This window comes from Sceloporus undulatus, chromosome 11, assembly GCF_019175285.1.
Source record: "Sceloporus undulatus isolate JIND9_A2432 ecotype Alabama chromosome 11, SceUnd_v1.1, whole genome shotgun sequence".
NCBI classification, from domain to species: Eukaryota; Metazoa; Chordata; class Lepidosauria; order Squamata; family Phrynosomatidae; genus Sceloporus; species Sceloporus undulatus.
Window position 1 is genome coordinate 6599307 of NC_056532.1, and position 23073 is coordinate 6622379.

Below are 23073 nucleotides of genomic sequence, written 5' to 3' on the forward strand. Positions count from 1 at the left end.
ACACACAAGCGCACAAGAGGCCTGGATTCCCAAGTAAGTTCCTTTGTGCCTAAAATGAGACAACGCTTTGTCACATATATATATATATATGTATGTATATAGTTTCCAAGAGCGTCTCCCTTCCTTGGTGCCAGCCATCAGAGGTAGAGATCATTAAATAAAATGGCTTCTCGTTATGGCAAAGCTGGAGAAAGAGAAACCTGCTGGAGGTTTGAGCAAAAGGCTAGGATACTGGGAGATAGCACTGTTGTTGTTGTTGTTGTGTGCGCCTTGGTGTCATTTCCGACGCATGACGACCGTAAAGCGAACCTGGGCACCCTCCAAGATTTCCCAGATGAAGGGCGGCCAAGCAATGTCGGCGTGCGGCCAAGACGGCAAAAGTTATGTCTGAAGAAGGACAGAGAGAAACGACAGTGGTTTGCTTTTGCCTGAATCTACTGGGAAGGGCAAGATTGTTCGACTGCGGCAGTGATGCCCAAACTCTGGCCCTCCAGGCGTTTTGGACTCCAGCTCCCAGAATCCCAAACCATTGGCCAGAGCTGAAGTCCAAAACAACTGGACGGCCAGAGTTTGGACATTGCTGGATACAGGACGCACGCAATTCCCTGCAAAGCTCTGCTACTGGTCCATCTCTGGGCACAATTCAAATCCCTACATGGTCCAGGTTATTTGAAGGACCTGGGGACCAGTTTGACTATGACTCTGGAGACCAGGGTTCGAAGTTTCCAAACTAATATTGCATTTCTCCTTTTAACACGCAGAGTGAAACATGGCCAACAACGGCTCGGAGAAAAGCACCCCCAAGGACCAGCAGTCGGAAATGGGCCTCGGCCAGCCGCAAGTTGCCCTCCGACCCCTGTCTCCGGCGGTCGACACTCAATGGAAGGCCGTCTTCTACGAGAGCGTCCAGCCGAGGGCTTTGCACCTCCAGGACCGGAGGGTGGCCAAGCGCCACCAGGACAAGAGGCTGGAAGAAAAGGTGGAGAAGAAAGAGCCTCCGGACGGTCTGGCCCGGGACTGGTTCGACGACGAAAGGGCCACCCTGGGGACCCGGGCTTACCTCTTAGACAAGCTCCTTCCCACCTTGGTCCCGGGAGTGGAGAAACTGCTCCGGGTGGCGGAGAGGAAGCAAGCGCTGGGGACAGAAGGCCTGGAGCCCCACAAGTTCGACCCCATTAACTTCTTGGGAGAGTACCTGATGAGGCACAACCCGGCCTACGAGATTTCGGCACAACCGGGTCCCTACACACGAGGGATGAAAACCGTCACCGAGGAGCTGAAGAGCAAGGTGCCCCAAACAACCCCGCACAAGTGAGTATGCCCTGTCCTCTCCAGCTGCCCCAGTTTGTCAGTCCCAGTTAATCCTCTGCCGACCCACTATTTCAGCCACTGTTAAAATGTACCGGTTTCTCTTGCTGGAATACGATCCCAGGAGGGCTAACCAGGGCTGATCCTGCTTATCATCGAAGATCAGATGGGATCTGGTGCCCTTAGGGCAGTGGTTCCCAACCTGTGGGTCGGGACCCCTTTGGGGGTCGAACGACCCTTTCACAGGGGTCGCCTAAGACCATCTGAAAACACATATTTGCATGTAGCAATGAAAATAATTGTATGGTTGGGGGTCACCACAACATGAGGAACTGTATTAAAGGGTCGCGGCGCTCTTTCCCGGCAGGGTGGCTGAGATGAAGACTCTGGTGGAAGAAAGGCGCCATCAGCGGGAGGAAGTGGACCGGATCAAGGACAAACTGAGGAACATACGCAAGAAGGCGTTGTCCACGCAGTTCAGAGAGTGGACGCGGGACACCACCGGACGGATCCCCCTCGCACTGGTCAGTGGGGCATGTCTGGGGTCACAGATCGTGTTGCAGCTTTTATGCACTGGATTATGTCGATCTATATATTGTTTCCCCCCCGCCCATATTAACTCTTTTTAATGAGCTTTGCCAAAAAGTGAAACAAAATCTTTGCCTCCAGAAATAAAGGGGAAACTCGCATCGTGTTGCAGTTGCACCGAAGTTGCCCTCCCATGAAAACCATGCCATCCCACACACCTGGTCCATAACTCACCAGCTTTCTGGCCTCACCTCCGTGAGTCCAAAGCCAGTTTCCTGGGCTGCTCACTCACATCCTCCCTAAACCTGCCACAACTTGCCCACTGCTACCACAAACCAGCGGCGCACACATTGATCTCAGACTCTTCCCATGCCTTTGCCTGATGCTTTGTGTTTCTTTAAAACCTTCCACCCATTCCACCTAATATTTTAATATTTAAATTTACAGCGCTTTATAAATAAAAGTTAATAATGATGATAATAATAATAATAATAATAATCCATCAGCATTCTGGATCAGAACGGTTCCTAGGTAGAGCAGGTGTGTTCTTCCCAATCTGACCAATAGCCAGTTGGTGGACCTCTGATGGGTTCTTTCGTTCACAGATCCAAAGTGCCCTGAAGTCATTCCTGGAGGTTGTCACTGGAGCACCCAGAGACTCTGAGGCAGGTAAAGTCACCCGCATCTTCCCTCACTTCCTTGGGCTGGAAGGGCTCTGGCCCCAAAAGCATGGAGCAGACTGGCAATGCAATGCTGTGCATGCATTTAAAGAATGGCCTGCTGTATTCAATGGGGCTTATTCTCAGGTCAGTGTGTGCAACTTCGCCCGATTGTCTTTGGAAAGGCGTGGGTTTTCCAAGTGCAGGTGCAGCAAATATAACCTTACAGCTTTTACCTTCCTCGGTGGCAGCTCTCAGCTTCGGAGGAGAACAGCCAAGCCATTGTTGTCCCAGGCTGAATGGGATTGTGGGAGATCGAGTTGCATATTAAACCAGATCCAGCTGCCTAGGCAAAAGAGAGGAGAGACCCAAAGCTTGGAAAAGTTCCTTTCTATGAATTAGAGTGCCCAGAATCCCCCAGCCACCTTGGCCAAAATGGCACCTCTCCCGTTCCATGTACAAAGACCAACAGGACAGAGAGATGCCTCAACTAGGCCTCTCCTATAAGATCATGGGGATTTGGTACTTTGGGGGTATTTAGGCCAATGACACCCACATATTTTACAACATTAGAACATGGCCAAGATGCAGAAGTTATTAATAAGGGAAAACACGCAAGCCAGGAGAGGCTGCAGCCGTTTTCTTTTGACTGAGCCTCCTGGGAAGTAGGACAAGATTCTGGCCCAGCCTTGCCTCTCCTCCCACTGAGTGAATGGCTTTTGCATCTGGGACTCAGTTGGCCACAGCAGAAATAAGCCGAGGGCAAAGGGGGAAAGTGGGAGGAGGAGGAGGAAAAACTGGGACATTTTTAAAACAGCTGAAAAAGTGGGACAACAGAGGATTATTCGGGATTGTCTCTGCCAAACTGGGAGGGAATGCCCCCACCGTATCCAAAAGAGCTGTCCTCCATTGGCCCGGGATGTTTTGTGGAAGAACAAAAGACCCAAGAGGGTCCCTCCATCCATTGGTCAGACTCTTCACCCGTGTCCTTGGTTGGCATCCCAAGAGCCATCCAGCTGACCGGATTTCAACGTCATTCCTCTCCATAGGAATCTATGCCAGGCCCCTGGAAGCCGTGGGAACACTGGAAGTGAAGGTGAACCGGGAGGAGTGTACGGAGGTGAGGACGGCGATGGTATCCTTTGGGGCTGAGGAGTGGGAGGAGTCTACTTTTTACCCTCTTTGGTGCCCAGATGGGGTACATCTGCATCCAGGTGTGTTTGACTACAATTCCCCTCAGTCCCAGCCAGCGTGGGCAATGGTCAAGGAGCTGGAGCCCATTTGCAGGCTGCCCTGCTGGATTCTTTGCAAGGTGGAAGTTGGAAGGCCTTCTGCTGCATCTCAAGGCAATGCTACTAGTAGGAGAAACAGCATCTAGTTGCTAGACTCCAGAGAGCGAGAGTCCTTGGTCTCCGATGAACTCAGATTTTCCATCAGCCCCCTCTCAGGAGACAAAACTGTCTTCTATCGGGATTGTCATTATTGCACTATTAGTCCCACTGGCAGACAGCGGAGAGCATCTGGTATCCCTGTCCAAATTCTATTAGCCAATTGACACAAGAGGATCTGAATAGCCCAGGAGGGATTTTGCTGGACCCTTGATGGCTCTTGTTTTGGCTGCTTAGCTTTGGAACACGGAAGGGACATCATTACAGACCTCTGTTTTCTCTTTCAGACCCTTTCTTATACCCCTGACCTGGGCGTTCATATGGCATTTGTGTTTCTCCCTGACCCAGAACAGTGGCAGGCTTAAAACAACCTGCTGCAGTAATCCAACCCAAAGATGGGGCCTGCGGTTCCATCTGACAGCCGTTGCTATTTACATTGTGCAGACCCACTTTTCTTTTCCCGTTAAAACCTCACCGACGGAGGGATAAATCCGAAGTGTTAAAAATGTCCCTGAGAGGAGGCCTTCAGATAAATCTGAGCTCAAATCACATTCTTCTAGATGAAGGTCACGTTACCTTTCAGTCATTTCTTCTCTGGCTCCTTAAGTCATTCCTCATAGGGCTTGGCTTCCAGGCCTGCGATCATCTTGTTCTCCCTCCATCTTTTCAATGCCCTTCTTGAATTGTGGCATCCGGAACTGGACCAAGTATTGCTCCAGGTGAGGTCTGGCCAAAGCAGAACGGAATGGCCTCTTTATTCAGGCAGGTCTTTTGCTTTCAAATAATGTGGCAGAAGGCTTTCAATTGTGTGTTAAATGCGCTTTTTAATAGAAATCTTGGTTTAATTGTTTTCTGTAACTTTTGCAATAATACGGTTTTGGGGTCTCTCATTCGCTGGGCTTGCGTTGTGCCGAACTCCACTTATGTCGAAGACTTTAACTGAACTTGCTTTTATATGGTTGGGTTTCATGTTAGGAGAAAGGTGGGGTATTAATGAATGGATGGATTGCTTAAACAAAGGTTTGCCTCTCCCTTTGCCTCCCTTTTCCAGTATCTTCTTTCTTACGTCAAGAACTTCAACAGCGACCAGTTTGAGCAGCTGCTGAAGCATCTCCTCCAGTGCGCCAACGACGCCCGAAACGCCATCCGGCACGATGTCTGGAGGTGGATGTTCGTCCAGCTCTTCTTTGACTGCGATCCTGGACAGGTAGCCCCAGAGAAGTGTCACTCAGCAGGGAGTGGCAGAAGGTTTTGGGACCCCTTCCCTGCCCTGGAACATAAACATGCCCATGTGCATGTCCCTTCTAGTCCCCTGTCGACTTATGGCCACCCTATGAATTCCATCAAGTTGTTTTAGGTAAGGAATCCTTGGAGATGGCTTGGCTAGTGCCTTTCTCTGAGACTGAAACAGAGCCTATAGTACCTGGGATTCATTGGAGGTCTCCCATCCAAAGACTAAACAGGGCTGACCCTGCTGAGCTCCCAAGCTCAGATGGGATCTGGTGCCTTTAATTTATTGAATGAAACCAACTTTCGTAACATCACAAGTCCACAAGTGGTCAGCCTCGCTCCTAAAATTTAACTGACTTCTGACAGCTACGAATTTGAAATTCTCTCTTTCTCTCATATAGACACACGCACACGCTTCAGCCCTGTCAATATCGTTCATGGCATTGTGAGGGGGCTCCGAGGAGGGCTTGAATCCGTTCCAAAACAATCATGTCGATTTAACGCCACTCCGTTGGCTTTTTCCGACCTGGGTTCCTTCCCAGCCCTATAATCAGTTCCTGCTGTACTTGGCCCTTGAGGGGAAGCAGGAAAGGCAAGGCAAACCCACCAAAGACTGGGGTCGCGGAAGCATCTGTTACTCCCCACCGCTTTTCTTCCCCATGTTCTGCTCTCTGTCACCCAGTTTAGCATGCCTACGGTTCCCCGTTTCCAAACTTTCACCAGTTTGGTGGCAGACTGTTCTTTCAGGCTGAATGGGATGGAAAGGGTCCTCTGTCTCTCCTGACTTCAGTCTGCTCCATGCAGATGATGGGAAGCATGTACTGTGTGTGTTGTGTTGTGCGCCTTCAAGTGTTGTGTGCCTTCAGGTTTCCAACTTAACATGAACCTATCCTGGACTTCTCTTGGACTCTGATTAGAGAGTTTCAGTGATGAAGTTTGGGGAAGAAGCCTCCAAATGCTACTCATTTTACCGGTGAAGCAACCTTCTGTGTGCCTTTTCATCGCCTCTTGTGTAGCTGGAACAAAATCCCACTGTCTCATGCCTCCGTGTTACTTCCCCACGAAAACAACAGGAGTAGGGAAAGCGATGACCGAATCCACCAAGACTATAAATCGATCTGTTTCCATTTCTGTCCCTGAAAGCTGCTCAGTCCCTGAGGAATCCCTCCTGTGTCTGTAGAAGAGGTTTTCCTTATCTTTGCCTGAAAACTGATGCCAGAGAGAGTGTGGGGTGTTCATGCAACCCAAAGCTGCCCCGCTGCTTTATTATTCCTAGGATCATCATCATCATAAGTTAACTGAGCTGGTGGCTTGTCCTTTTTCTTTTAAAAGCAACGGCCTGATTCTTTGATGGCATTTGCGAGTGCCGTTGATTTGATTTTCATCAAGCGGTCGATTCGGTTTCCTTGCTAAATCAGTGGGCTGGCTTCACCCACATACTGGTAAGGTTTATAAAGGAGCCGGCCTGTTTCCCTAAGTAGCCGAGCCTTGCTTTCCCGCTTATCCAGGACGTAACAGTTATTTACACAAGTGTTTTTACACAGCAGGTGGCATCCTGTCTCCGAGGAATATAGAGGAGGATGCCTGGCAACCTGTCCTACCTCGCAGGGTTCAAAGTACGGATGCACCAGGGGGCCACACCTTCATTTCCAGCCACATAAACCACAGGGACTGAAATTATTGCGATGTGGCAATGGTTACAGATATGGCTCTGGTCCTTTTTCCTAGGTGGGGCTGCTGGACAGACCGCGGGTGTTTTCCTTACTGGAATTCTACTATGACAACACCTTGCAGCTTGCCAGGAAAGGCTATCGTGACCCAAAGAAATGTAAGTGTGTTGTTGCGTGGGTGGTGCAGAGCTTGGACAATCACTCTTCTGGACTACAGTGCCCAGAATCCCCCAGCCAACAAAGCCAGAGGATGGCAGGAGCTGATGCAAAAACACACTTAAGTCTATAGTCTTTGGTCTTGTAGGTGTTTTGAACTTAAGCTCCTGGCAGTCCCACTGCGATGGTAAGCGATTCTGGAAGCCGAAATCTAAAATATCAGGACTGATGACTGAGGTTCACTGTCATTGAAGCTGGTGGTTGATGTGGTTCTTGATGGTGCGCATTGAGGGCTAAAGCACCATTCGAGGCTAAATAAAAATCCCTTTGCTTTTTGTGTGGGGTCACAAAACCTCATCGGTCTGGTTTGGCCTCCTTGGCAAGTCTTTTCTGAGGCTGTTTTTAGGTGCCAAGGGCGCAAGTGTTGCTCTTACACATGCATTTCCTGTCCGCACGCTTGTTTCCATGCCTCCTGTAATGGCTGCGCAGCGAGTCCATGAAGATGGGAAATCTTGGCTTATTTTGTTCTTATATCGGCAAGAACAAATAACTTCAGCAGTCTTCTCCCCACTGAGCGAAATTGCAGGAGTTGTTTTTTTGCGCACACAAAAATCCCAATTTCCCCCCCCCAACACAATAGTTCTGGAAAAACGGTCCCCAAACAAACCTCACAGTGGTGCACCTCAATGGGTTGCCTCCACAAGACACTCTTTCTCAATGAGGTTGAGAAACACTTGCAAAGGCCTCTTACGTCTTTGTGAGTGAAAGCACAGCTGGTGTTCTTGCTGAATTCCTTGTCATTTCGCTCGGCCGGGACCAAAATGACTTTCTGCTGGACTGTGTCGCCCGGGGCGGCTGTGTGTGTGTTTGCGTTGCCAACTGCGTTTGATTTGCATGCTGCTTTTTTCCATTGTTGGCACGCTAAATTGACCAGCATGTGTCGTCCCACGCCAGGGCCGCTCCTGCCTCTGGGAACATTTGCGCCCGACCCCTGCACTCCACGTCCTTTTTGGCATTCATTGTCATTTGTGTCATTAAACAACACTGGTCTTTCCTCTTCTAGGGCCCATGGTCGAATTGCATGATATTGAACTGACTGAGTTTTGGGGAAATATGGAGGACGATGTGCCCGTTTTAGACGAACCCGGACCAACAACGCCCAAGATGGGATTATCCGAGGAGGCCATAATGCTCAACGAGATTCTGAAGGGCATCCTCTCCGATATGGAATTGGAGGTGCCAACAACGCCGGAAACCTCTGAAGGCACCAGCCCAGAGCTACCTGGGCCGGAGCCGACTGTGGCAGAAGGCAGTGAGACCGTTCCAGTGACTGACGTAGGGGAACAGGCAGAAACACCTGGCGAAGCAATGGTTCAGGAGGAACGGGCCCCCGAAGATGAGCCAACGGATGGAGAAAGTGCCAGACCTGTGGATGAAGGCGGTGGACCCGAAGCCATCCCAGCCATTCCTGAGCTGATTGTGGAAGGAGAGGAGGCCGATGGAGGTGAGCAGCCAGAAAAACCCACTCCGCTTTCTCTCCCTGAGCCAGGCGAGCCAGAGTCGTCTGTTCCCACGCCATCCCTCTCTCAGACAGCCATCACCCTCCAGCAGTTTCTGGACCAAGAGTTGAGCCCCGAACTAGAGGCGGGCTCCGAGGAGAAAGCTCCCGATGTGCAAGAAGAGGCCAGGGAAGCAGAGAAGGATGCTCCCCAGGAGGAAGAGCATGGAGAGGAAAGGGAGGCAGGCGATGCAGAGACGCAATCGCTGGAAGGCGAAGAGGAGCAACCTGCGGCAGAGCTGAGAAAACCGTCTAAGGAGAAGGCACCAGGTAAGGCACCCTTTCCTACAAAGCCTATGGGGCATTTGTAGGATGGTTGTTTATGGGGATGCTGCCTCGCCCACAGATATCCATGAAGCCACGTGTGGCAACAAAATTGTGGCTAAAGGGCCTGGGTGCTCTTCTCCAGCCTGGTTCCAGGAACAGCGGAAATACAGTAATAAATTCATTCCCCAATAACTAACGTGCAACTACGTTACGGCAACGTAATGAGGGCTAATGTATGTATGTAGTGTACGTATGTAGTGTAATGTATGAGGGCAAACTACATTGCTTTTGCAACGTAACTGGATCTTATTCCATTTAATTGTCAACTTACAGGGATGTGTCCCCTCACTATTTAGTTGTGTTCGGTATCACAGGCCGAAGGCTTGAAGCATTGTGCCATTTTTCTAAGGGACTAAATAGTGTAGTTATTCTTTCATAACTAGAACATTAAGGTTTTCCTTTAATCATTGTAGCCATAGCAGAAAGTAATGACAGGCGTTAGATTTCTTAGCAGGTTAATTACTTTTTAACACCAGCAAAGAGTCTGGTGGCACCTTCAAGGCCAAGGCATTTTATTTGGCGCACGCTTTAGAAATGCAAGTTGTTCGCCTGTGAGGTACTACCAGACTCTTGGGGGGCTTTGTTGCATCCGACTAACATGGGTGCTAATTCTTTAGGACAGCGAAGAGGGTGCCAGTCTGACTGCTCCAAAAGGGAGTTTCAGAGCCCAGAAGGCCCCATTTTCCATGTTCTCACCAGATGTATCTCTGCCCCACCACCTTCACAGGTACATCTGGTGAGAACATGGAAGAAAGGCCTTTTGGGAAGATCCAAAGATACTGTCCGTCTCAGAGAGAGATCATTTGGATCTGAGTGTGTGGGGCTTTGTAGGCCATAAACAGCACTTTGAAAGGCCAGGTTTGGAGTCCCTTCTGCTCAGCCTTGGCTGATTTGGAGAAAGTCACACTTTCTCAGTTTCAGAGGAAGACTTTGGCAAACCTGCTCTCAAGGTATCTTGCGAAGAAAAGCCTAGGAAAAGGTCACCAACTTTTGGGGTCAGAGTTAAGGGCTCTCATGGTGTAGTCGTTTGAGCCACAAAACATCCCATCCTTGTGGCAAGGATGCCCTCCTGCTATGCGTTCCAGATGTCTCTCAAAAGACAGAGTTGTGTAGGGGTTAGAGTGCTGAACAGGGGCTTCGGAAATCCAGGTCCAAGTCCCGCCTGAGCCACATAAACACCCCGGGTGACCTTCTGCCCATCTCCTTCAGCCTTGCCTACCGAACAGGGCTGTTATTTTGAGGGTGGAACAGGGAGGAAAAGAGCCACCCCACCCCATCTTGAGCCCTGCGTTGGGAAGATGGTGAAACCGATAAAGAAATGAATTAGCTGAAGGCTATGGCTTTCCTAACTGCTAAGCTGGATTCAAGCAGAGCCCTGAAAGAGCGAGATTGCAAGATCAGATAGCCAGAATCGGGTGTGCGATCATGACCTCTTAGATTTCGAGGAGGGAGAGCCTGAGTCACACCTTTCAATTATTTACCAAGGAAAGCTAACCGCCTGGGAGAGCGGCCTCCCGCGCAGCCAACCTCAGGGCTTCCAAACTGGATGAGCCAGAAGTTGCTTTCAGCTCATTCCCATAATAGATATATATATAGCCCCACTTCCACTGTTAGGGCAGGAAGAATTTGAGCTTCCTTCAAAAATCAAAGCGGAGACAGAGCAAAACTGACAGATGTCTCTATCCAAGCCGGAGTCCTTGAACACTTAGCTCTTAAAAGCCAGGGTTTGAAATGCCCTGGCTCTGAGAGGCTTTTACGCCCGTATGGAAGCTAGGACTCCGCAGCCCTGTCCATCCCCCAAAAGAGATGTCCATATTGAATTTGCCTCCTGCAATTAGAAGGAGAATTTAATTCCAGTTTGTTTGAGAAGAATTTCTTGGAATTCAAACTGTTTCTTTATATTAAGAAATTGAGGTTTAATTGTTGGCTTGGCAAAGGAGAGAATCCAGTAGGGAAAGTATTAGTATAGTATTAGGAGCCCATCTTCCATTGGCATTGCACCCCAACCCTGGTGCCCCATATATGCTCAGCAATGGGGAGCTGATTTGGTTGCCCACCAAGGGATAAGTCTGGGTAGGATTTGTTCCACCTTTGGCTGTGAGGGGATACTGGAACCCATCACGGGAAGAGCTTTTCTGCTGTGAACCACCTGCTGCATTAAGCTTATGCCATAGCAGGAATATGTGTCGGTGTCCGACATCGAAAGAACCCTTGGAGAGGCCTGGTTGGTTATAAGAAAAACATCCTAGCCTTTTCTATTCACAATCTCCCCCCACAATCTTTCTTGCAGAGATGCAGCTGTTGTCCACCCCTAAACCTGCCAAGGGACACAAAAGGGCACCGCAGCTGATCTACGGAGAGCGCTGGTCCGGTAAGTGCCGCTGTCGGGACACTTCGGGATCTGGGTCCCGTCCTTTGGGCACAGGATTAGCAGGACGCGAGGCATCTCTCTGAAAACCAAGTCTGCTTCATGGTCCCCGCAGGTGACTTTCGGACTGCCGACCTCTGCTTCAAGTACACCGATTATGGGAAGGAAATCCGGGAGGACTGGAACAACGAAAACTCCAGATTTCCAGGTGCTTTTCTCTTAAAGTACAGTTCCATAAAACAATCCAGCAAATTCACTGGAAACCTGACACTCACTCCTATGGTTAAAACAACTTGATCTGTGGGACCAGGAGGACCACAGTGACCTGCTCCTGGTTTCTTGACATAAATGCATTGGAAGTGAGACCCAGCAGGTTCTTCCAGTATTGGTTTTGTGCCGTGGGAGGGTTGGTCGATGCGCGCCTGTGAATCGAAGCTGTAATACAGGCCAGATCTTCCATAAATCCCAGAGCAGCTGGAGGGAAGCCTAGTGGTTAGGAAAAGAACATGGTGGGGGAACAATTGAGGGAGTTGCACTTCTTTAGCTTGGAAAAGCAAAAGCCGATACAATGGCCATCTCTAAATATCTAAAGGGGTGTCACAACGCAACTTGAGCTCTCCAAAAATCAACATGGGGAGATAATACAGGCATTTCAAACGTGTGCCGTCTCACATGAAATTTAGAGTTCTCTTGGTTATCTTTAGTAGCCCTTAACTCTTTCAGTTAATGTTCCCATTAGCAAACTAATGTCCCAATCTCTTATCTGTCCAAGAAAGTGACAGGGTCTTTGAACCTTTCCAATTGCATCATTTGCATGCGATTTATAAAGCGCTGCCAAACGTAAATACGTAACCAATCCTCTCTGAGAAAAAGACTCATTTGCATTATAAAAAGATAAACTAGTAGCCCCTGCTCTGCAGATAAAGACATTGCTTCTGGTGTAACTTGACTGATTTCTGCCAATACCCAGCGCCAGCAGCGAAGCACTCACAGACCTGGCCACCAGATATAGTGGTACATTCCTCTTCTTCTTTGCCTTCAGTCCTCTAAGCCTGAAATAACCGTGGCTTCGTGTGAGCGTTCCACCTCTCCTTCCCTTCCAGACCTGCGCATGAACATGATCGAGATCCAAGCCCGCGGGCCCCCTTCCTCCACCAGTGCTTTCGAGAAGGACTCCCTCAACCTGCCGCAGTTTGTCCAGCTCATGGAGACTTTTGTCGGTGAGGAAACGTCTCTGCTGAACCTGAAGAAGGTAGTGGCATTTGTGAGGAGCGGTTATGTGCAGACGGAGAATGAGAAGATCAAGCAGCTGGAGAGAGTAAGTGGAGAAGATACCCATCCACTGATATCATTTCTCCAGGTTCTTGCTCCCCAAGTGCGCGCATTTGGCTTTCGTGGTGAAAATCTGTGCCATGAAAAAGATTAATTCCTCTCGCACTCAGGATGTTTCTGTTGCCAGGGCATGCTGATGGGCAAAGCCAGAAACCCATGCTGGTTGGGGGGTTCTGGGAGATGTAGTCCAAGCACCTAACTTGCCCAGGGTCTGCTACCTGAGCACTGGCATCTCCCACTTTTCAGGTAACATAGCTGTGGGAGTTTCTTATTTTTCCTATAATGAAGTGCGATTGCTTTCCTCTGTCCTCTTTCTTGCTCAGATTCACAACAGCTCTTTCTTGGCCTGGCAACAACTTCTCTTAGCTGGCCTCTTTGAGAAGTGGGACAATGAAAGCTCTGGGTTTTTAGATATGAAGGATGTGGATGCCGTTCTCTCTACCTTTAAGGAAGGGATGGAGGAAGAGGCCTTGACCAAAGGTAAGCGATGCTTTCTCTGCTCAGGAGGGTGTTCTCTGCTCTCTCAGTGCTATTGCTATCCAACGTTAAGGAACCTTTCGGAAAATGATGTACAGACGCCCCCTTGCGTGCAAAGGTTCATCCGTCAGGGGAGACTAAAAGCTCATGAATGCACTGTATCAAACTACTTATAGTAGGACAAATGATTGGCAAGCTGTCAGGGACATCAAGTAGATTTATTTCTTCCTTGTTACCTACCTTCCTGTTCCTCTTTTAACTAGAGGGGCCGGGGATTGACCCGGGGGCTTTCCTTCTGCGAAGGCGTGTGACCATTATGTGGCGATCCTTCCCTTAAACATCAAGTTTCTAGTTATCATCTGTTCATAAGGAGCTGGTTGTCCATTCTTTTCCCTTCCAGCCAAACTCCAGCTCCCCATACCTCAGTGGCATCCCAGCGGGATCGTGAAGTTAACCCAGAAAGACTTCCAAGTATACATTGAGCTGGTGGTCTCTGAGCTGGCGGGCAATGAGGACGAAGTCCTGGACAACATTGTGGAATTCCTCATGATGGCCGTGGAGTGGAGCCACGTGGAGCGCCTGCGAGGGAACGCCCGCCGCAAGTGGCTCCTTGGGATCGAGCACGTGGCCAGGACCAACGGGGGATGCCTGGAACCCGTCTACCAGGCCCTCTTCAAGACCCTCGCCCGGGTTGGTCTCTGTTTCTGCCCCACTGGGAAACGCTGATGCCACCCTTGTTGTTGTTCTTCTTCTTGTGTGCCTTCAAATCCTTTCCAACGTATGTTGTCCCTAAGGCAACCCTGGCATAGGGTTTTCTTGGCGACATTTGTCCAAGGAGTGTTTGCCATTGGCAAAGGTGAGGTATTCTTTCTATCCTGCCCATCAGCTAACACATCTTGCCTGTTATTATCAGGACGCAGATGCCCACGGAGACGGCAAGAAAATCAGTGCGCACGTCGCCCTTTTGGAATACAATCTGATTAACCCGTCCCGGGGAGATATTCTCCTCCACTACGTGGCCTGCACCGAAGAGGATGCTCCTTATGTCCTCAACCACAACCTTTTTATGGATATGAAAGGAATCAGGTAAGGAAAAGCCTACGTGTCCTTTCTTTTCCCTCCATCAGATGTGGATTGGCCGTGGGATGTGGGCATCAGTGACTCTACAGTAGGTCAGTGCACAGAGAGGAAGGGAATAGCAACCTTGGCATTAACCAAAAAGAGACATAGGCAAATGTAGGGCAGAATTTACACCTACATATGCCACTAACAGAGCGCCAGCCTAGGAATGACACTTTGCCTTTAGCATCCTCAGGGAAAGGTTTCCGATTCCACTTTTCACCCAGCTTGCCCAGCAGATTACTCCTTCCAGTAAGGAGAATTACGATCTCAGAAGCATTTCCATCTATACCTGTCACTGCGCCATTTTCTCCCTGGTTATGTGACTTACCAAACCTGGCCCTTGTTTTCCTCCATCCTTTTCCCTCGCCTCTTAGCTTTGCTGCAGCATTCCAGGACAAGCCCATCCACGTCCCCAGAGTTCAGCTGCATGGGAATATCCAGTTCTGGAACTACGACCGGCTCCCCAAAGACAGGATGGGCTCCTTCTTGGTCCTCCCGCTTGAAGACGTCCGAAGAAGAGTCTTTGGCGTTCTGGGGTTGGACACCCTTCGGGACAAGAGCGACCAAACCATCTTCATCCCCCATGAAATCCGTTTCTATCAGGTGGGAGCCGCAGGAGCATTTAAGCAGACATTGAGGATCTGCTGGGGAGGACTAGCAACCTGCCTTGATCATAGGCATGCATCCACTTTGGAAGTGATTGCAGTGGAGTCTTTACTTACTATGCATGTTTCTTATGGGACTCATCTGCTTAGTAATGTCCCTTTGATATGTTTCTTATTCGTATTACCTTAATCACTTCCCTACTTAAAAATGCACTTTCTCTGCAGGGGGTTGCAAACGCGTTCAGCATCGCCTACCACCACACTCGCACACAGGACAGCCTCATGCAGGTGATCATCACAGGAGTGGGGTGGCTCTCCACCCGGACGGCCAGCCTTCAGACCATCACCGCTTACTTTGTGGAGCCAGGCGAGGACCGGGTAACATACTGGGGAGCAGAAAGGGGACTGAATGGAAGATTGTACAGGATGTTTAAAAAAACCACCCTTTAAATCAGGAGTAGGGAATGTGTGTGGGGCTCCCATGTGTTGTTTGCATTGCAACTCCCATTTTCCTTCACATGCCAGCTAGGTCTGCATGTTCAGCATCCTTAATATAAATGTCCTGAACCCTCCTAAGAGCCATGACTTAACTGGTGTGGATCACGGCCAGTTCCATACCCTCCAACTCTCCCAATCTGGCACAGACAGCCCTGTCACATTTTCTCTCTCCTCGTCTCACTTTCCCCCTTGTTTCAGCAAAGGGTTCAGAAGGCAAGTGTAGTTTGAAGTGTTAACTTAGGAGGAGGGCAGAGGAAAAGAGGGGGCAGAACCGTGCCTTTTCCAGCTCAGGCAAAAGCAAACCACTGCAACCCCTCCTAGCCAGCCTGCCCTTCTTCGTTCATACCTTTTACCCTCTTGACCACGCTCTGATGTTGCTTGCCCAGACGTCTCCCAGTTGTCACCTGTGAAAATGTTGAAGGGCATTGCTGTGACAAAAGGAAAGCTGCTTGGTCTGTTCTGCCCCATCTCTTCATCATGTCTTTAAGGCCACTTTATGGCCCATGTGCACTTCTTCTGCAAATGTCAGATAAAGGGTAGGAAAGCACAAGGAGAGAAAGGAAGAGTTGATGCTTCAGTGGCATTCATAGCCGGCCCTTGCGGTCTCTTCCAACTCTATGATTCTATGTGAGAGACAGAGCCTGGTTGTTATTCTCTGGATAGGCAGCAGCTGGCGCTGGTGGCTTAAGTTTAACTTTGGCTCAAGCATTCCTCTTTTCTTCTCTGCCTTTTTTGACATTGCCTCTCCATCCCCAGTTAATGGCATTTACATTACAAGATAATACTGTCAATAGCCAGTGTGGTTCAGTGCTTTGGGGACTGGACTAGTCAGCCTTGTAAACCTTGGGCAAGTCCCACTCTCTCAGCCTTGGAGAAAGGCAATGGCAAGCCCCCTCTGAAGAAACCCCCCAAGAAAAACCCCATGATAGGGTCGCCATAAGTCGAGAAACAGCCTTGAAGGCACATTGCAAGACAGTGAATAGTTTAATTCTCTTTTAATGTTCACTTTTAGTATGCTTTTAATTACACAGTTTTAAATTGTGAGCCACTCTGAGTCCCAGCTTTTTTGGGGGGAGAAATGGGATGCAAATAAAGGACAACAGCAACATTGCTCCTGGATGAAGAATAAGCATGCTGGGGTCCGCAGTCTCAGCTGCCAATGGCACTGTCACTCAGGGTTTGGTGTGTGTGTTTTAAGGCAACCTTTGTCTACTCAGAAGGTACTAGCTTGGATACCCGATATCTCCAATGTCAAGGAGCAGGTGCATGGTTTTTCCATGGTCTGCCTAGCAATGTATCCCATTCCCCACTGCTCAGAATGAGGCCTCTTCTCCCGCCGTACATCCAGACTCCTTCGCTCCCTGCAAAACCATCTTGCGACAAACTCTTCTCCCTCTTTCTCTTTCCAAGATGCATGACTACACTCTGCGCAAAATGATGACTTCGGATCTGAAAGAGAAATTGGAGGTCCACCCGCCTCCAGCTCCTGTGCTCAGCAGGAAAGACAATTTCTTTAGGTAAGGAGTGCTCTTTAAAGAGCAATGTTCCAGGGGCATGTTAAAAACATGTAGGTTCATGTCAAAGAATATGGATCATGGCCTATTTAGGAAAGCAATGATATGCCCTACAGCTATGTTTCACAGGGACATTCCTGTTTAATCCTTGGTTGTTTCACATTTTCAGCTATTTTTAAAAGATCGCAGTTTCTTTCTCCTCTTCTCATTTTCCCGCTTTGTCCCCAGCTCCCTTCAGTTGCTGCAGACTAAGTCCAAAGCACAAAAGTAGTTTGCAGTTGGCAAGGAAAAGAGGAGAGAAGGGGGCCAAATATTGCCCTTCCCAGAAGGCTCAAGTAAAAGCAAACTGCTGCAACCTTTTCCTAGCTTGTTTCTTCCACGTTAGTAACTTTGGCCAGCTTTGGCCACGCTCCGATGTAGTTTGCCTCTATGCGTCCCAGTTTTCATCTGTGAAATGCTGGAGGATATACCATGGAGGTCTACGACTCCCAGAATCCGCTGGCTGCAAGGTTCTCGGAGTCAGGCTACACAAAAACAGCTTTCCCACTCTCAGGGTCTGATAAAACACATGGGCACAAGGTTGCCCTGTTTCATGACCAACTGTGGGGAAGTTGCACATAAGGCTACCGCTGGCTACAGTGGCTCACCGCTACTGTGCCCAAATCAGTTCCTTTGAGAAGACTTGCTTCCATCCCGTCTCAGGTTGTGTGTCTGCGAATGTCTCTCATTTCAGCAACTACCTGTTCAAGTGCATCGACTGCTCCATGGTGGTCAGAGCTGGCATGTACGAAGAGCATCGCATTGCCGTGCCACTGAGGAACCCCATGGGTTATGCCATCATCGTGTTTGACCTCAACCTCGGGCGTCGCCATAAGCTGCCCTCTTGCGAGTACAAGGACCTGCAGAAGATGCTGAAGATGGTGCAGGCGGCCACCTGCGAGATCCTGAAGGAGGATTCGGGAGAGCTAGACCCATACTATGTCTTAGGTACTGCCCACTTTAGGACATGAAATGCTGGAGGAATAGGTTCAGAATATTTAGGCTAGCCTCCTAAGCATGTAAAGAGATGGGGAGAAGACGGTCAGAGATAATGTGATTGCCGGCTAAACGTGGGGAATAACGGATAACTTTCATATTAGTCTGGAATATCAGTATGCGTTGTGACATCTTTGAGACTAAATGTGTGGAAGAAGTTGTAGCATGAGTTTTCATGCACTTGGTCTACTTTCTCAGTGGCACCTCAAACATGCTGCATGATCCCTTTGTGGACAGGTATCTTTCAGGCAACAGATCGTTCTGACCGTGGGGCCACCAGTAACCCATAACAGCTTGATCTGGAGAGGATTTGCTCTGTTGTGTCTGTGTGTTCCTTCCTACACAAAGTCCTGGGCTTAACACTCTTCCAAACGTTGTCATTCTAGAGGCCGAATATGTCGGGGACTGGAGGCGCGGGGGAGTCCTCTTCTACCGATTCATGCTCCAGGACTTGCAGAACTGCATCTGGAATCTGGACCCGTGGACTTCCTTTGGCGAAATCCGATGTTTCGAACAGCCGCCTCCCTTGGTGCATACAATACTGAAGTCTGTCTTGTTGGTGCTTTACCCACAATGGGCCGGCACCGAGGCTGTTGAGAACTGGAATTGCTGCATACAGGTGAGAAAACAAACCCACGAAGCAACAAAAGCATGGATATAGAAGGAAGGTTTTCATTCACTTAAAATATGTTATACCCCACGATCGCAAGGTCGGTTTAAAAGCTGAAGAGAGTGGATTTATTTAAGTCTTTCTAGTCTAGCTTCTTGGGTCTATAAATGTAATACAAAGCGTCACATTTCCCATTTCTTTATATGTGTGTTGTAGAAACTCGATGGAGAGCTTATCGAAAACATTTGCTACTTTGACCCAACCGCTGCCTATGTGGAAATTCGGCCAGAGGTTCTGTACAGCTGCCTCAGAGGTAACGTTCCCCCCAATAATGGCGCACAATTGTGCATGTTAAACAAACGTAAGATCTATGTGTTTGCAAAATGGAAGAAAAGTGCTGCCTGGTGGAAGAAAAAGCAATCCCTGGAAGGCTTCTGTTGTCTCTAGGGTGTGTATCTACATTGAAGAAATAATAGTTTGACACTGCTGCAGCTCCATCCAAGGATCCTGGGATTTATAGTTTCGCACGGTCTTTAGCCTTCTCTGCCAAAGTGCGTTGGTGCCTCACCGAACTCCAAATCCTAGGATTCTGTAAGATGGAGACATGGCAGTTAAAGTGGTGTCAAACGGCATTATTTCTTCATTATAGGGAGCCAAGATAGATGGTTTGAGTGATGGACCGCGACTCTGCAGACCAAGGTTTGGTTGATTTTGTGGTGTAGGAGCCTATCTATGCCTGCCTTATTCTTTCCATGCGATTTCTACCTCTAGCGCCAGACTTTCTGTTAAAGACTTTCTATTAAATACATTCCCGTATTCGGTCAATTAGCATTTGGCGCTGATTGTATGACGCTCCTTTTAGGCGCACGCAGGCAAGATGTGTGGAAGTTTGGCTCTGCGCCGTTGGAGCACCTGTACAACTGGACCCACACCTGCCTGTCGCTCATAGAGCTGGCGAAGAAGCTCCAGCATCGCCAAAGCACAGCCCATTCCTCCTCGGTGCTCCTGACCCCCAACCTCTCTCGCTCACTCCGGTCGTCGCAGATATCGACCAACCGGACCAGTTCTCTGGCTTAAATCGGCGATTGGTATTTTAAAGTGTGAGTTGGAAGGGTTTAAAGTCCCCCCCTGCTGTTCACAACCACTGCTTTGTTGCACATAGGTCTATCCAGAAGTAAAATTACACTTCGTGGTTAAGAACTGTAGCGCATTAAGAACAAACCCCGCATGTGAGTCGAGAGAAACGCATTTACGTCTCTGCATGACACTTTTATTCTCTTCCAGTCCTAAAAGCATGGGAGAGGGTTGCAAAAGTGTCCCAAAAGTGTCCCTTTTGCCAAGCTGGAAAAACCCATGTGGCTAAACGGATAGCTTTACCATCCTCTCCCAATGTACAAAAGACTCTAGAAAAGTGCTTAAGATTTTTTGAAGCCAAAAAAACCCATCTTTTCTGTGATGCCATAAATGCCTTCATGTATTTTGCCTTTTTTCTTTGTACAGGTAGTTTCAAATTTTAAGAATACGAATACTGGAAGAGAACGAAAATGCTTCGGCTTCAGGCGGAGACGCAAAGAGAAAAGCGCTTCCGGGTTTGTTTTTGATGCAATAAAGCTCTAAGTTAGTTCGCATCTTCGAACAGATCCATCCATAGATGCTTTTGCTGCAGTGGATAGACACTTGTGGCCTCATGGGACCAAATGGCTTGAACCCAAGTCTTGTTTAATTCTGGAGACAGAAAGGATCAGAAGTGACTGAATGGTGTTTTTAGAAGTGCTTTTCAGCTTAGCAGGATGAAAAACAGAGCAAGTCCCATGAAAAACACACCTGGACTCCCCTCTCTTAAGGCGACAACCGGCTTTCCTACCAGCTTGAGGTGACAACACACAACTCCAGCGATTTCATCTCAGCAATCATTTATCTTTTGGCAGGATCTTTTTTTAATAAAATTTGGGGAAATTAAAAACTCCCTCCTACAGTTCTGTGCTTCTTTTTTCTTTTTTAGCTGACAAAAACACACACACACACACACACAAAACAATGGCGTATCTGCCAGATATTTTGTAATTTGAGAGTATAGGTTGCTTTTAAAGTTCCTTGATAAATGGATTGCGGCGTTATTACAATTTGCGATTCTGTCGGTGATCTGCTTCAACAGCAGCAAGGGAATATCCGGAACAAGACGGAGGGAGACGTTTTGAAGTATCTTAGGGTGATATTCTGGGAACAGTGTCTTCTTAGCAATAGGTTGATATCAAAAAGTATCTACACTACTGAAATTAATCCGGTTCGACACCACTTTAATGCCATGCCTCAAACTGGATTGTTTCTGCAGTGTGCATGAATTACAGTGGTGCCCCGGGATACGAAATGATCGCGTTACGAAATTTCCGGGGTACGAAAAAGTTAGATTGGAAAAAACTGTTCCGGGTTACGATATTTTTTTCGGGTTACGTAATTTATTTCGGCGCGAAATTCAAACGCAAAGCGCGGCTAGCGGCTTTCCAGCGCTAACGGAAAGCCTTTTTGGGTTGCGAAATTATCGGGTTACGAACGGAACGGCGGAACGAATTAATTTCGTAACCCGAGGTAGCACTGTATTATATACACATCAAGTACATGTAACTCCCGGCAAGTTCTGATTTCCAGAGGATTGTGAGCAGAAGGCACATTACTAATAATGCATGTATACTATATGATATATATTATTACATAGTGTATACTATATTATGATATATATTCTTATATATATTATGTGTATGCAATGCATATATGTGTACTATACGATGTACAGTATATTATTATATATGTGAGCATGTATACGCATATTATGATATATATTATTATATAGTGTGCGCGTATATATGTACTACATGATGGTAAATGTGTGTGTGCATGCACATGTAAATGTGTAGTATATTATGATATATATTGTTATATATATATATTATGTGTATGCAATGCATATATGTGTACTATACGATATATACAGTATATTATTATAAATGTGAGCATGTATATGCATATTATGATATATATTACTATATAATGTGCACGTATATATGTACAACATGATGGTATACGTGTGTGTGCATGCACATGTATATGTGTAGTATATTATGATATATATATGTGTGTGTGTGTATGTGTACTACACGATATACAGTACTGTATATTACTACTGTATATGTTTGTGCATGTATACGTGTATGTGTACTACATTATATGATATATTAAAATTAAAAATAATAATTGTAAGTTGCTCTGAGAGCCTTTGAGTCTGAAGGACAGGGTATAACTACTGTAAATAATAATAAATATATTGTTATACTTTTATTATATGTGTCTGCATGTATAAAATATATAAATATGTGTGTGTGTGTGTGTGCATAATATATATATATATATATATCCCTAAATACCATTAATATATATTTGTCGTTTTTAATGGTATTTAGGGAACCGTCTCACTAAAAGATTGTTTGTACAGCGCTGTATAAATTTAAAGGTTAATAATAATATTTTAAGGTGGGAGGGAGATAGGGAATTGGACTTTATATGTTGTGCTATGTTTTTACTTGTGGCTTGTTGTGTTTTATTTTTATTGTTCTTATGTTTGTTGTTACCCGCCTCGATCAATACAGGGAGAGGAGGCGGGATACAAATAAATATTATTATTATTATTATTATTATTATTATTATTATTATTATTAAAATACGATATATATTATATGTCGCAGGGCTCAATATGGGGGGAAACTGAGGTGAGAGAAAGGAGGGTCCCTTTTCACCTCAGCGTCCACGAACAACTGCCAAATTGAGGGGCGGTCTTGTCAATAATAATAATAAATTATTATTATTGATGTAAATTATTTTAAATAATAATAATAATAATAATAGTTGTTGTTGTTGTTGTTATAAAACTGAAAGACTGAAGCGGGGGGAAAGCGTTGGTCGAAGGGCCGAATCTGCCTCGGCGCTGAGGAGGAGACTGAGTGTCAGTGAGGAGGAGGCGAACATTAAGAGGCGGGCAAAGGGGCGGCTGAGGACGAGTGGCGGAGGGAGGGAGGGAGGGCCAGCGGCGGTTGATTGCGAAGGCAGGCGAGGCCTCCAAGATGGCGGCGGCCCCGAGCAAGCAGTGAGTGGGGGAGGGGCGCCTCAGGGAAGCCGCCTCGTCGCTCGCCTCCAGGGAAATGGAGGCCGGCGGAGACGATGGCGACGACGGTGAGGCCGGGAAGAAGGGTCCTCTTGTGGGGACCATCGCCGCCGTCTTCGCCTCCTCCGTCCTCCTCCTTGAGGAGGGAGAGTGAAAATGGTGTCTGTGGGGGAGGCGGCTCAAGGCGGGACGGGGCGAAACTCAGGCGACCCTTTTCTCCTCAGCGCCCCCCCCCCCTCAGGGATGCCTTGTTGCCCTTAAACGTGTCCGTGTTTGTGGGGGGGGGGCGTTATTGTATGTAAATGTGTGTGCTCCCCTTTGTATATATATGTGTGTGTGTGTGTACACACACACAGACACACACAGAACAGACACACACACACGCACTTGCCCCTCTTTGGGCCTCAAAGCCCCCCACATATATTGTCCCTATATTGTTGTTTGCCATTATTTTGTGGATATGTTAGTGCTTTTGTTCGTATGTATGTATACACACAAACACATACACACACACACCCTTGCCCCCTCTTTGGGC

General features: G+C 47.8%; 2 protein-coding genes across 4 annotated transcripts in view; both read left to right on the top strand.

Moving 5' to 3' along the window:
* Window positions 1-14: 14 nt before the first annotated feature.
* Window positions 15-20724, top strand: EFCAB5 (EF-hand calcium binding domain 5). 2 transcript variants are annotated; one of them, XM_042442203.1, is made up of 22 exons: window positions 15-33; window positions 762-1311; window positions 1676-1832; window positions 2442-2505; window positions 3545-3615; window positions 4935-5090; window positions 6842-6941; window positions 8003-8767; window positions 11115-11195; window positions 11308-11400; window positions 12296-12510; window positions 12848-13004; window positions 13402-13691; window positions 13915-14087; window positions 14498-14726; window positions 14954-15106; window positions 16637-16743; window positions 17474-17727; window positions 18162-18394; window positions 18602-18698; window positions 19248-19485; window positions 19886-20724. In XM_042442203.1, exons 2-21 carry the CDS (start codon window positions 770-772, stop codon window positions 19460-19462), a joined length of 4152 nt encoding a protein of 1383 aa, XP_042298137.1. In that variant the 5' UTR covers window positions 15-33; window positions 762-769; the 3' UTR covers window positions 19463-19485; window positions 19886-20724. The 2 variants fall into 2 exon arrangements, with proteins under 2 accessions (XP_042298137.1, XP_042298139.1); XM_042442205.1 differs by having other exon boundaries at window positions 19890-20724.
* Window positions 20725-22430: 1706 nt separating this feature from the next.
* Window positions 22431-23073, top strand: part of NSRP1 (nuclear speckle splicing regulatory protein 1) — an 18674-nt gene continuing 18031 nt past the window's right edge. Inside the window, exon 1 of one of the 2 annotated variants that reach the window (XM_042442661.1) lies at window positions 22431-22520. In XM_042442661.1, coding sequence (XP_042298595.1) covers window positions 22498-22520 — 23 coding nt within the window. In that variant the 5' untranslated portion in view covers window positions 22431-22497. Of the gene's footprint in view, window positions 22607-23073 lie in introns of both variants that reach the window. The other variant, XM_042442662.1, reaches the window with a different exon arrangement.

Excerpts from the sequence above, each read along its gene's own strand:
- EFCAB5 (XM_042442203.1), top strand. The coding sequence starts at position 770 with ATGGCCAACAACGGCTCGGAGAAAAGCACCCCCAAGGACCAGCAGTCG. Across the intron at positions 11,401-12,295 it reads CGAAAACTCCAGATTTCCAG|ACCTGCGCATGAACATGATC; the intron begins GTGCTTTTCTCT and ends CTTCCCTTCCAG. Across the intron at positions 15,107-16,636 it reads TGGAGCCAGGCGAGGACCGG|ATGCATGACTACACTCTGCG; the intron begins GTAACATACTGG and ends TCTCTTTCCAAG.